The sequence below is a fragment of the Mchenga conophoros genome, linkage group LG1, assembly GCF_057382185.1.
Source record: "Mchenga conophoros isolate Kocher_MC1m ecotype Shallow Benthic linkage group LG1, M_conophoros_male_GT1.1, whole genome shotgun sequence".
Lineage (NCBI taxonomy): Eukaryota > Metazoa > Chordata > Actinopteri > Cichliformes > Cichlidae > Mchenga > Mchenga conophoros.
The window spans coordinates 36770102-36784385 of record NC_140526.1 but is presented as its reverse complement, the minus strand read 5'-3'; the positions used below and the strand labels follow the sequence as shown (position 1 = coordinate 36784385).

The following is a 14284-nucleotide window of genomic DNA, read 5'->3' as shown; positions in this document are numbered from 1 at the left end:
TGAAAAGGAATACAGTTTGTCCTGGACTTCAGCTAGAATGAAAAAGACACAAAGCTGGATTTATTTTGTGTCTTTGCTGTCAGCTGCCTCTTCTCCTCTTATTCTCTCCCCTCTCTCTCCTGTTTCTACTTCAATCATGAAACTGATCAATGATCAGCTGATCGGCTTTTCTCTCTCGTTTGTTTATCGTCCACTTTGCGCCAGAAAGAGGAAACCAGCGGATGTCGCGCTAAACAATAGCAGCACGTTTAAGCATGATCAGCTGTTGTTAGAATTTATTTAATATTAATTTCTAGTATCAGCTGATGTTTGCTGGAGCCACAGCTGTAAAAGCTGCTGGTCATGATGTCGGTTTGGATATGTGGTGAGAGGGAAACATGAAGATGAAACCAGGAGATGTCCTTACTGAATCATCAGAGCTGAACAGGTGATGGAGAAACAGGTTCACCTTTTAGGTGACATGAATGAGTTGAAGGGAAGTTATGAACTGTTTATAACACCAGGATCCTTTTCTAAGTAGCTGACAGCTGGTAACTGTGCAGGGGTGGGTCTAGCAAAGTGTTGCCAGGGGGCCAGGTAGGGCATTAACAGAGAGAGGGGGGCACAAAGAAATACTTTTCTTTCTTATTCTGATTTAAAATATCTAGCTTTTAAAAAATAATTATCTGAATCTTACAACAAACGATTGATAGATTGATGCATATATACCATCAAAACAGTGTACATCACTGTCACAACAGTGTTTGTTTTCATTCAAAGGCTTTATGATTTTTCCTATAATTCCTAGCAGAATTTCTGAGTTCTGAGTACAATCAAAGCACCACGACTGCAGTTTTCGTGTTGGATGTAAAAAGCGCACATGACGCTGTGATGTAGGTTAGAATCATGGCGGCCAGGCGTGGGATTTCTCTCGTGGAAATATGCACATTATTTTTTCCTTTCTATTGGTAGGTGGCACAGTGCACTTGTGGCAAGTAAGCAAGCTAGAAGACTGGCAGTCTGGCTGGGTATCCAGTTACGGAAGCAACACATTAAGAAGAGAATTCTGTCAGGTTTTGTAGATCGGACTCACGCACAGACCACTAGTGTCTTCAAAAGGTGCATTTATTTACAGTGTTCCTCTACAGTGGAATTCATATATACATATAGTGATGTCAAGGGGAAAAGGGGCCGGGGTTCCAGGGTCCAGGAGTGAAAGAGGCAGGAGTCCAGGAAGGGAAGGTTTTCATTAAACCCTCGCACATCTCCTCTCCTTTATCTCTCTTGCTTCTGTTCAGTCGCCATGCACAGGGAAAGAACAGGTCCAGAGGCGATCTATACACAGGCAGAAAAAAAACATTAGTTTCCTGGTTCAGACAGGCTCACAAACTGACTTTACAAAATACAGGACGACTGACGCTGATGGCTCAACGATCCAGCGACGAGTAGAGCAGACTCTCCCTCTTAAGAAGGGTTCCAATCTCTTATGATCAGCAACAGATGTGCTGATCACCTCCAGGTGTGTAGGCCAGGGGCAGGAGCCCATACTGAGCTCCGCCCGGCAGGAGAAAGAGAGAATGGAAGAGGGCAAGAGAGAAAGGGAAACAAAAACAAAGCACCTGACAGCTGTCAGCTGTCGAGGAGCGGAGACCATGACAAATTCTGAATAAAACCAAAGTTACTTTCCCTAGTAACTAGTTACTTTGAAAGTAACGAGTAACTTGAAGTAACTGAGTTACTTTTGATAGAAGTAACTAGTAATTTAACTAAGTTACTAATTTAAAGTAACTGACCCAACACTGGTGCTTGCTTATAATCCCATTATAAGAAAAACTGTAAAATTCAGAGGGCGTTACTTGTTTAGACCTCACCAGTAACATCGTGTTTGTCTGCTGTTGAACAGACAGGTACCATCTTCAGCATTGTGTTCATACCTGAGAGAACAGAAAGTCCTGTGCTGACATAATGACACCAAGAATTTTTTTCTGAACAGGGAAGTGATGACACTTGCATGCAGCCATTCTGTAAAGTTACATTGATTTACAATAAGCACATGAGATGTGTGAAACATTCATGGTTGAACAGCAGCTGGCTTCATCAAACAACATGAGAAATATGCTGTCAAACTAAAAAAACCAACCAGATACAACATCCTTCACACACCCCTGAAAGAAATTCAGCACTCAAACAAGCTATAGCCAGTTTGTTCATTTATTTCTTTTTACTTGCACTAACTTAGCACAAAGTATTATAATGTCACAAAGAAATCTAAAGTAATAACAAAATCAAATATAATAGTAATAAATAAAATGAGAATATCGAGGAAATAGAAAAAATGTGCTCTATTTATTTAACTCTTAACAGTTGAGTTAATGATTAAAGAGTAATTTTATATTTCCAAAAAAAGAGTATTTTTAGCAAATATGTAATGCAACAATATAAAGAAAGAATATTTTTAGCTTAGTCAATGCGTCAACTGTAGAGAATACAAATTGGTGCCCATTTAAACTGATGTGTTAATGAAAATACCTTCTAATGAAAATTCCATTAATAAACAGAGAGGAAATTAGAGAGGTATAGTTGATGAAGGCTAAAAGACTGTAGCAGTGACGTCAAGCGGCCCACTTCCTATAACACACAAAGTTTCGTCTCTCTGCACAGTCTCTGGTCTCTATACTGTGCGTGCTGGTCTTTCTTAAGACTCCACAGCGCTGCACTGTAGGGGGGCACTGAGCCAGGTTGGAGAACTTCATATCTGCCCCGTTCACCCACAGCCATTTACCAGCCAGGAATCGCAGCCCTGTCCACACCTAGGGGAAAGAAGCAGTCAGTGAACCTCTCTGGAAGTATTAAGAGCGTTTTATTATAACATGAGAGTCCACTTACTGCAATGAAACAAAACAAAACACAAAGTTTTTAAAGAGACAGAACCAAACACTCCTTATGGGCGAGACGGTGAACCCATTTAATCCCTAATCTTTCCCTTCAAAATAAGTGCGTTTTACTCCTTAGACTTCCCCTGCACACATTATGTTTAATTGTTTTAATGTCATAGGGGTTTAAAACGGCAACAGTTCCTGGTGGGATTAGTATTAGTGTATAAACACAGAGAGAATGACAAGAGCGCTCAGTGCATCATGGGAAGCCTCTAGCAGCCTTGGCCTGTTGCAACATAACTAAGGGAGGATTCAGGAACATCAGACTGCACCTCAGCACAAAGCCCATGAAATTAATGTAAAATATCAGTGTCTAGTAGAGTTGGATGTCTCGAGACCGGTCTCGAGACCACTTTTACGTGGTCTTGGTCTTGTCTTGGTCTCGACGGACTTTTGTCTTGGTCTCGGTCTTGGTCTCGCTGTTTCGGTCTTGCGTTCTCAAATCGACATAGTGTTCGGGAGATTTGGAGTCAACCATCAGCGGAGCGGGGGGGTGGCTTACTGGGCTTAAGCCCGGGTCATTTTTTCAGAAGCATGGGGTCTTTTGGAGTGTAATTTGTTAGTTAGATGCCTGACTGACAACTGTATAAAACAAAAACAACACACGAAGCACAGAGCGCACCGTCGTAAATTCCCCCTAATTTTGGTATGATCTGAGCTCAGGCACTAGGCGACTGAGCACAGCACCCATGTGAGCGAGGGGGGAGAAGCTGCTGCCTGCGAGTTTGCTGCAGACAGAGGAGAGCTTAAGTTTGACCAGGTACCAAAGCAAATCATTCGTACTGAACTAATAATGTAAATATGACGGTGTATCACAAAAGATTGATATCAAACTGATCACTTGGTTGCGTTACTTGCTCTTCGAGTGAATCAACAAATGGATAAATAAAAAGCCGAACAGCAATGCTGATTTTTTAGAGAGTCTTTCACATTTTCAGTTGTTACCCTCCACGGCTAAACAAACTATCTAAATCGGTTTCAATTGTGTACTGATGAACACAACAATGGACATAAGAAGCTTCTTTCAAAGAAAAAACTCAGGTAGATGTTATTTTATATATTATGCTTTGTATGTTGTTCAGTATATTTCTATGCAAAACAAGAGGAATTTCAATACACAGCAGTATATTCACAGTTGAAACCAGATATTTACATACACTTTAGGGAGAAAACATAAAAACTTTTTTTTACTGTTAAACATCAATTTAGAGTAAACTTTTGTTTTAGATAAATTAATGTTGAAATCTTTTGAATTAGTTAAATGTCAGAATAAAAAGAGGGGGCTGTCTATTTTAATCACTTTCATCAAATTTAGGAGTACATATACACTAAGTTTATTGTTAATTAATAAGAAAACTCCAGACGATTCCATTCTGAGCTGAAGAAGATTCTGATAGGTTAGTAGAGTCCATGTGAGTAAATTGGTGGCACAGCTGTGGATGCATATAAGGCAAAACACAGAGCCTGTTTCTGTGACATGGGAAAATTAAGAGATGTCAACCAAAACACCAGAAAAAGAACTGTGGAGCTCCATAAGTGTGGCTCAATTTGAATACAATTTGGTGCCATTTACAATTAAGAAATACAGACAGTTTCTCTCTTTACTCTTAAAGTTAACAAATATGTTTTTTATATTTATCAATCTAAAAAAAATAAACATTTAGTCTGATTTGATGTTACAATTAAAAAAGTGTTTTTATCTGAAGAGTATTTAAACATCTGGTTTCCACTGTATATTTTATGATGTTGGTGTTTGGCTTGATTGTCAGCACAGAGAGGGAGAGAGAGGAACAGAGAGGGAGAGAGAGAATGACGGCAGAACAAAGAGGGAACAAGAGCAGGTGAGACACACGTTAGTCAAATAGTTGTTTGCCAAAACTCATCAGAACATGTATCTAGTACCTAGTGTTTCTTTTCAGATACCATTTGTTACTTTTCAAATTCTAAATTTATTAAGTTTTGCAGGCTTGTTTGCACAACAAGGCTAAATAATTATATAAACTTTTCTCAATCTAAATATTTTACTTTGGTAGAATTAAAAAATAAGTGTAGTGCAGGTCTATGATGATTTTTAGTGCTACTATCATCTAGTTCTGATTCTGGTTCTGTCTTGGTTACTGTTGTAGTCCTGTTTTAATTCCGGATCAGTTCTGGGTCTGGTTGAATTGGGGTTTAGTCCCTGTGTCTTGATACAGCCCCGACTTTGTTCTGCCTTGCTGCTTAATTAAAAAACTAGTTTAAGGTGTCCTGCATATGTATATAGAAGTGTTTGTATATATATATATAGACAGTAGACAGCGGTGAAGAGGGCTGTGTGAAAGCAAAAACACATAAATATGCCTGACACCCGTAAACGAAGCAGCATCTGGCTGCAGTTTAAAGACTTTTTTTGTCTCGGTCTTGGTCTTGGTCTCGTCTCGACTCGGTCTCGGTCTTGGTTTCGTCTCAATTTGGTCTTGGTCTTGGTCTTGTCTTGGTCTCGGATCAGGCGGTCTTGACTACAAGTCTAGTGTCTAGTTTAAGTTTTCATAAGAGCATTATGTTTTAGTGTTTTTAATTTTGTATGGCAGATGTGTTTTACATAACTTTGTATTCCATACATATAAAAGCAGAGTGTCAGAAGTAAATACATTCTCTACAGTCTAAGGAGCTTGGAAAGAAAACCGCGAGCCAAGGTGTGAAAATGGGTGTCGGTCACAATCAGACACACCGCCCATTTGACCCGAGAACTGAAGATGCTTCTCAGATGAGAGGTGAAACGTCTTCAAGCCACTTAAAGAAGTCTAGACGCTTTTCTTTCCAAGCTCCTTAAGCTACGTCCACACTAATGCGTTTTAGTTTGAAAAAGCATAATTTTCTCTCCGTTTTGGCCTCCTATCCACACTGAGACGGCGTTTTCCCCAAGGAAAAACGCAACGTTTTGAAAACTCTCTCGAAAACGCATACATTTCAAAATGGAGCTGTCCCATCACAGTGTGGACACTCGAAAACACAGACTTTCTAAAAAGTCATGTGATGCAGTCATGTGACCAATTAAACTAAGATAGCGGAGGGCATTATACAGCAGTTGTTTTGTTTGCTCTCAGGTTTGACAGCTCTATTAAAGATTAATATCAGTCTGTACATGCTCCAGATAGCTTTTCTTAAATTCTTTAACTCTCACTTGCTTTTGCAACTTTGTACTTTTGTGTTACTCGCAGCAACAACTCCACCTCATTGTTAGTCCACTCGGTGCTGTTCCTCGACATTTTGCCACAACATTTCATAGAGCAGGAAAGTAAATAAAAGGCAGACAGAAATGAGGCAGGTCGAATCTTATTGCGTTTAACACATGCATAGAATTGGAACGTAAGCGTTTTCAGCCGTTTCAATGTGGACGCTCAACTCTGTGAAACGACTGAAACGCTAGTGTGGTCGCGGAGCTTTTTCAGACAAAAACGCTGTTTTCAAATCTATCCGGGCTAGTCTGGACGTACCCTTAGACTACGATGACCTGGATGACTGAGAACCTTAACAGACATACATTCTCTACAATTAATGCTGAAAGCTTTCATGAAGTTTTGCTGAGTAAAAGAAAATATATATCCTCCGTCTCTTTTGTGCTATAGAATATTCAGAGTTATTCAGAACATAAAATGAAGCAGAGCTTAAGATGGCTGCTGTTGTCTGCATAGCTCCTTCTAACAAACAGCATGAACAAACTCCAAACATATCTCACGTCCAAAATGTGAAGTCACTAAATCTGAGCCCACCTCCTCTGTGCTGGCTTCGGTGACTACAGCCATGATCTTGTTGTAGTCTTCTGGTTGCACGCTGATCAGGTCATAACGAAACTGCTGGTGGGTCGGTGAACGGAGAGCTCGGCAGTGATCCAGAGCCTCCTCCCAGGTCTTGTTCTCCTTTATTACGACCAAGTTGTTCCAGTAGCAGAGGAATGGAAAGCGGTGGGAACAGTTTTGGGCAGCCATCTGTTTACTGACAGATAAGACGGAGGCACAGTCGCTATTGTTCTTTGGTTCACCCAAAGCCCAGTTTATGTAGCCTGAAGTGCCTGCACTCCACCTCCATGTCTCCCCTGTAGAACAGGAGTTGTCAGCAAAATAGATGAAAATCTGTGTGGATCACCAACTTCACCACTAGCTCTAAAGTAAAAATGCAAAGAACTGTTTCAACAGCAAAAACTGAAGAAAAAATGGGAAAACATAGTCTATATTGGAAATGTTTAACAAAAGCAGTTGAACTTTTATCTGCACTACATAAAAATTGTATTGGGTTTTTCATTATGAAGAATGACAGTGACCAAGATTCAGGGCATACAGCAGTTGCTTGGGGGAATAACATTTTCAGCAGACCATTTTAAAAAGGATTCCTACCAGCTTCCTGTTCAAATGAGTATTATTGTTATCAGAGGTGTGGACTCGAGTCACATGACTTGGACTCGAGTCAGACTCGAGTCATTAATTTTATGACTTTAGACTTGACTTGAAAAAATGCTCTAAAACTTGTGACTTGACTTGGACTTTTACACCAATGACCTGGGACTTGAATTGGACTTGAACCGGTTTACTTGAAAAGACTTGATATTTCACCCCAAATATAAAATTTAACATGCATATTATATAGAGATTGAAAATGTGACGTCATTCAGGGGTAAAACCGCAAAGGATTCTGGGAACTCGTGGCAAGAGGTACTAGCGCACGCAGGCTTTCAATTGAAATCAGTTATACAGCGATAAAAAAGAAACACAAAAATGTCAAGAAGCTGTTGTATTATTAACTGCAATAGCCGGTCACATGACAGCCACGGGAAGCCGACGGGTAAAGAGATCGGTTGTTATTGGATTACGTCGCTGAAGAGAAATTGTTCGAGCCATGTTTCCGAAGTAACAAAGAGGCGACGGGTGGCCTGGATTGCAGCCATTCAAAGACCAAATATAACGTCCCAGAACACTCCAGCTCACAGGTTAGTCTGCTCCAAGCATTTACACGAAGGTCAGTCTTCTGTTGTAGTTAATACGTCATTTTTCTTAACATAATTGGTGAAATAGGTTACAAGCAAGTCTGGCGCTGAACAGAAATTGTCGCGCTATGCTCCTTTATTTATTGTGCATAAATAGTGAATTGTCCTGACACAATATTGCGTTTCGCTTCTGTTATTATGGTACATTGACAAAAACATATACTTTTATTCACAGGGTAAAACAGTTGTTTTGTATCACTAATTGCCCAGTACGATTACAGCATACAATATTATTGTCACTGCTACATTTCTGTAACGCGTACCAGAAATTATTTCCACTGCTAATTAATTACCGTTGAGCTCAAAGGTCCTATTAATAAACGGTTAATGAATGTGTATTTATGAAGACGATTTGTGAGACTGGTAAACTTATGATATGTACGATAGTCTTTCGTTCTACACGGTGCATTTCAAGGTCCTGTACCCATCCGGCGGTAAACTGTACCTGGGCTTGTTGCAGTGACCTGAAGTTACTAAACTTCACGAGTGTATGCACTCACTCCAAGAACCATCTAATTATAAATATGCATATAAATATGCTACAATGAGATAGCTGACTTCATCTAACTAGCAAATGTTGTCCAGGCTACGTTGGTGATGCAGTTTTTTTTAATGTGTATGATATTTTTGTCATGCGATTTTAAAGCCCGTCTCAGAACTGTCGGTGAAAATTATTCTAGGAGCTAGGTTTAATTGAGCTGCATTTTAAAGAGGTGCAATTTCACAATTTGTGTATATTTTCTAAGTTCACTATTTTGTCATGTGTTGAGAAAAACACAGATTTAGAAATTACATGGTCTAATATTTACATTTAGCATATAACTGCAACATTCTTTTTTCGTTTTTTTTTTTTTTAACCTCTGGGTGGTCTTGGGTCGATTTGTGCCATTTTTCATTGTTCGTATACACGCCATTTGCACTGTGTTGAACGGAATATAGCCAACTTTTCCAAAAAAAAGTCTGGTTACATATATTTCAAAATTCCAGTCTGACTCCCTTAAATTAGCTTCAGTGGCTGAGCTACAGATAAACTTACACTATTGGTCCTAGTGGTCGATTTGTGCCCCATTGAAACCCATTATAAACGCTATTTCCCATTCCACGGTCATTACAACCAAATAATGGGCCATCTTCCGAATGTTGGTGGTACTCGGGAGTCCGGGCCTTGGAATTGTATCTTTTGGGAAATATTTGATTTCTTTGTTTTTTGGGGCTAAAAAAACAGTGTGGCCATGTGACGAAACCGGGATATAAAGGGTTAAAATCCGCGAAATGTAATTAAAACTTGATATGAATATTTCAAGGAGAAGTAGGTCTAAAAGATTGGCTAATTTAAAGTGGAAAAAATATTAATATATAGATATTTTATGGCACTTTTCATGGCGTGGTCGATTTGTGGCTCTAAGCCCAATAGTGTATGCATTTTTCTAGGACCCCCCAGAGGTTAAAGACTCGAAAGGACTTGAAATTCAAAATTTCAGACTTGTGACTTTACTCGGACTTTTACACCAGTGACTTGAGACTCGACTCTGACTTGCCTGACATGACTTGAGACTTGACTTGAGACTTGAGGATAAAGACTTGAGACTTACTTGAGACTTGCAAAACAATGACTTGGTCCCACCTCTGATTGTTATAAAGTTAAGTCACCACTAGCAGACATGAAGTTGCTGGTGGTGACTTAACGGACTTGTTAGGATTCTAGGAAATATATTTACTTTGAATTTGACACTGAATTTTGTCCCAATCAGTTACAGTCATTTACAATAGTGTGACATGATGCTGATTTGTCTTTACCATCTCTGTACAGTCCAATCCAGACTGGGAAGTCCTCCTTGACATGTGAATTTATGTCGCCAATATCTGTGAATTTCGCCAAGCTGCGATTTTTATCCTGACAGTAATCCTTGGCTTCATCCCACATTTTTGACTCAGGGATGAATCCCAAATTGTCGCAGATGAAAAAAAAATAGTTTTCACAACCTCCACTTCTAAGCCTTTCAAGAAAAAACAAACAAACAATGAAAATTAGAATTGAATAAATGAGTCCTATAAGAAAAAATATTCTAACCCTTTTACAGCTGCTTGTGTTAATCACAGCTTGACTTTAGTTTCAGGAAAGTTAGTAGACTCACTGCATATTAGAATTCTGAGTTTGGTCAAGACAATGGTATCAGAGAGAGATCAGTGCTTTGCCACATAGAAAACTATATGCAAATTGTCTAAACACAAGCAAATTAAGTAAGACTCACAGTGCACAACAGTCAGTGTGCATCATTAAGGAACACAGAAACAATAATCCACTCTAAAGGTTCATACAGAATCCTGCTGATAACAGATGAATGCACCAGAAATATCAGTGTGACAGACTGTGAATACTGCCCATTTATATGCTTTAAAAGCCCTGAAAATCAGTTTTAAAGAAAGTTAGTATTTATTATGAGTTTAAAGTTATAAAAGATAAAATTTCAGTTTTGATTACCTCAGTGACAAAAACTAAAAAGGCTTCATCATGGCTGTGTAAGTATGGATACATTTGAAGTGTGCCAGCACTATTAGAAAAACTGACTGTTAAAAATTTTGAGTTTTTTGTTTAAAAGAAAAATCAGTAAAATGTTTCCAGAACAGTCTCACTTTACCTTTTGCTGTTGTAATTTACGTAACCGCATCGCTGACCCCAGTCTGGCTCGCCATAATCCCAGGCATTAAAGGTGAGGTTTTCTCCATTTGGCCAAGTCCAGCCATCTAATGTCTGATTCTCATCTGTTTCTCTGTGCAGACCAATCCATGAGTTATATATGCTCATGTCCTGTTGTTCTATATCTGACTGCCAGTAGACAGTGGCCAAGTCATTGTCTCCATTCCAGCTATTGGGATAAAGAGTTTTATTTACACTTTGATTTAAAAAAAAATACAAACAACTGAGCTTTGTTCAGTCACTTAAATAGTCTGGTTCTTATATAGCACTTTTCTACTCTATAGCACTAAGCTTTTAGTGCTGTCTCACTAACATTCATACACATTCATTGGATTAATATCTTGCCCAAGGATACTTGGCATGCAGAATGGAGCAGCGTAGGATCGAACCACCACACTTCCGGTTAGTAGGTGACTTGCTTTACCACCTGAGCTACAGCCACCCCGTAAATACGAACATACATATGAACATACTGAACATACACCATACACTAAACTACAGTTTTAGAATACCTCAATTTTTCCAGGTATTTATAACAATTCAAGTCGTTCAAGCCCAATAAATAGCTTGAAATGGTACAAAGTTAAGTGGTGAACAGCCAGAGGTTAAAAAAAGGAAGGTTCCCCAAAACAGTAAAATAATGTACATTCAGAATAATACAAAAGGGCTACTGGGCTACTGCAGATTGGAAGAAGGTATTATGGACTGATGAATCAACATTTGCATCACACAGGATCTTTGTACGCCGTGGAGTAGGTGAAAGGATGGTTCCACAGTGTGTGCATGTCAAACATAGAGGAGGGAGTGTGATGGTCTGGGGCTGTTTGCTGGATCCAGGGTCAGTGACTTGTACAGAGTGAGAGCTACCCTGAACCAAAACAGCTACCACAGTATTCTGCAGCTCCATGCAGTACCCTCTGCTTGGTCAGGGGTTCATCCTACAGCAAGATGATGACCCAAAACATAAGTTTTGTGCCAGAACTACCTCGGGAAACACGAACAAGGTGATGAGCTTGGAAACATGGAGTGTCCAGCACAGTCTCCAGAGCTGGTTTGGGATGAACTGGACAGAAGAGTGAAAGCAAAGCAACCTACAAGGTCCACATTTATGGGAACATCTGCAGCAGACATGGGATAATATTTGATTTCTATTGTAGAAAGAATGCTGTGTTCAGCTCTGCCAAAGACTCTGAGTCAGAAGTTTAGAATACACTTTGGTCTATAATTTGATTTTTTTTTTAACTCCAATTGCTTATTTGTACTATACAGTTTAATTTCAGAGTGCAGTGAGACATTAAACTGCACAATTTCCAATATAATATAATATAATATAATATAATATAATATAATATATCAAAGGACCCCTACCTCCTGCAGTAGCTTCGGGCCTCTTGCCAGGTGTAATGAATGTCGCTGTACCAGTAACGTCTTGACACCACTGATCCTAGTCCAGACACAGTGCTGCTGAAGTAGAGGAAGAAGAGTCCAACAAAACTGCTCTTCATTACTGTCATCGCCAGATTTCTGATGCACAGAGAAAGCATCATGTTAAACCATCATGTGTTGCTTTATATAGTAAGAGGAAAGCAACATTTTTTTTAAATGAAAAAGAATATTAAAGATACATTGTGATCAACTTGTTATCAAATTATTAAAAAGATAAAGGACTAATGGATACAGGCAGAGCATTCCTGATCAACTTAATGGATGCTCTGAGCAGAGGTAGAAGTGTTACCTGTTCTGATGCATCCCGGGCTGTTGGATTAGTCGACAGCATTCAGCTAGATGTCTCACTACTTTGGGTTTCATAGATCAGACTAATTATTTAACTGGCAGATTCAAACTATCAACTGCCTGGCATGGCATCTCCAGAAGAAATTTGCCTGATGGCAAATGAAGTGAACATTTACATACAGCGTTAAGGAAAGGAGAAGCATTTTTCCTGAGAAATCCTGGAGGCCAGAGGCAGCTTAAACTGCTCCCACTTGTGCTGTTTGTTGCCACCTTGAGTGACACATCCCTGAGTCACATATCAATAAAACATCAGAAAGCGTATGTCTGTTAGTAATTTTTAAACAGATAAAGCAAGGCAAAGTTAAAAAATGAGAATAAAGTGATTTTAGGCAGGTTTGGTTTTATAAATACTTTGGAATATGAAACACATGGAAAAGGCAAATTTATTAGTCTGAATGAGTCATGATATCAGAAACATTCTTTGGTTTTTTGGTTGTTGTTTTTTTCCATATTACAGCTGCACATAAAAACGGCAGAATGGTAGCACTGTAGAGCAAAGTTAAGAAGACCAAGAAGTTGTCATTTTGTTTGTGCATCATGGTGGATTAGCACACAATAAGAACAGTATGCAAAAACACTGAGCAGGCAAACTACTAGCACCTGACATCCAGCACGCACACAGCAGAGCTGTTGGTGGAGAGATGTTTCAGAGATGTTGGTGTACACAAAAAACTTTAAAGGATGTGTAAGCTGGTGTACAATCAAGTACACTGATATTTAAGAGTACTAAAAAAAAAGATGCATCATATTTGGTCAATGCTTAATATTCAATTCTGTTTCTTGACAGAAGCTAGATAGTCACACATGAGAGCGCTGTCTATATGTAGTTACAAAGGTTAGCCTCTGTCCAAACTTTAGCCCCAGATTTCAGAAAATTCAAGAGATTGTGACAGAATGACATTCAGAAGTTGAAAGACAATATTTATATTTATATACTCATGATTAGTTGGCATTGCTGCTTCCAATACATGACCACTGTTGGTTTTTCATTAAAGTTTGGGACTTTTGGAGGATAGACCTTTGAACATTCCCATGACAGCTGCAGGAACTAAGGCACTGAAATGCAGTAGTTTTAATATTTTACCACAACACCAGGAAGGTGTCACACTTTTTTTTTTTTAGTTTTGAGAGAGACCATTGCAATGACCCACACATACTGGCAAAATCTAGCACAAAGAAAAGAAATATAGGTGAGAGAGAACCCTGAACACTTAACAAATTAATGTTTTATTGTTTGACCACTTTGAACTGAACATCAGAGGTTATGTGAGATTATAATCTGAGATCTCTTCATATGTTAACTTATTCTGGCTGTATCATGTATGTGAAGATAAATACAGTGAGCTGGGGTTCAACAGAAAAATGGGAAATAGGACTTGTGTAATACCTTCCTACTCAGTTAAGCACTCGAAGCATTTTCTACAGCAAGTGTCACTCACCCAGTCATACATCCTAACATTCACACAACAGTTGCACTATGATGGATGCATTAGGGGTAACTTGGGATTCAGTTTCTTGGCCAAAAGAACCGTTATAACACAGAACAAAGGAGTCAGGGATTGATCCACAGGCCTGAGACACGACCACCCAAATAAGGCCCAATGCTTGTTGGTCTGTGTTTCCTAGTCTGGTAAATTGCCGGTTCCTGGTAGGGTGTGCTAAAGACTCCCAAGTGTTTGAAAGTCAAATGAGTTAAAGCAAACACTGAGCGACAAACCAGTTTACTTAAAAAGGAAATTTCTATGACGATTGTGCAGTTTCATTTGTCCACTGAAGCCCAGTGGAAACAAACCAACATCAAAAGCCAGTAAAAGTCAGAGCCTAAATCAACATGTGCCTCTTGCCTACTACTATTTG

General features: G+C 39.1%; 1 protein-coding gene across 1 annotated transcript; it reads right to left on the bottom strand.

The window, feature by feature from the left end:
* Nucleotides 1–2381: 2381 nt before the first annotated feature.
* Nucleotides 2382–10695, bottom strand: LOC146583741 (secretory phospholipase A2 receptor-like). The gene is made up of 4 exons (XM_085281208.1): nt 10575–10695; nt 9733–9932; nt 6668–6990; nt 2382–2789 (listed from the first exon to the last, which is right to left on the bottom strand). The coding sequence occupies exons 2-4, from the start codon at nt 9857–9859 to the stop codon at nt 2592–2594; spliced, it is 648 nt and encodes a 215-aa protein (XP_085137334.1). The 5' UTR covers nt 9860–9932; nt 10575–10695; the 3' UTR covers nt 2382–2591.
* Nucleotides 10696–14284: the final 3589 nt, after the last annotated feature.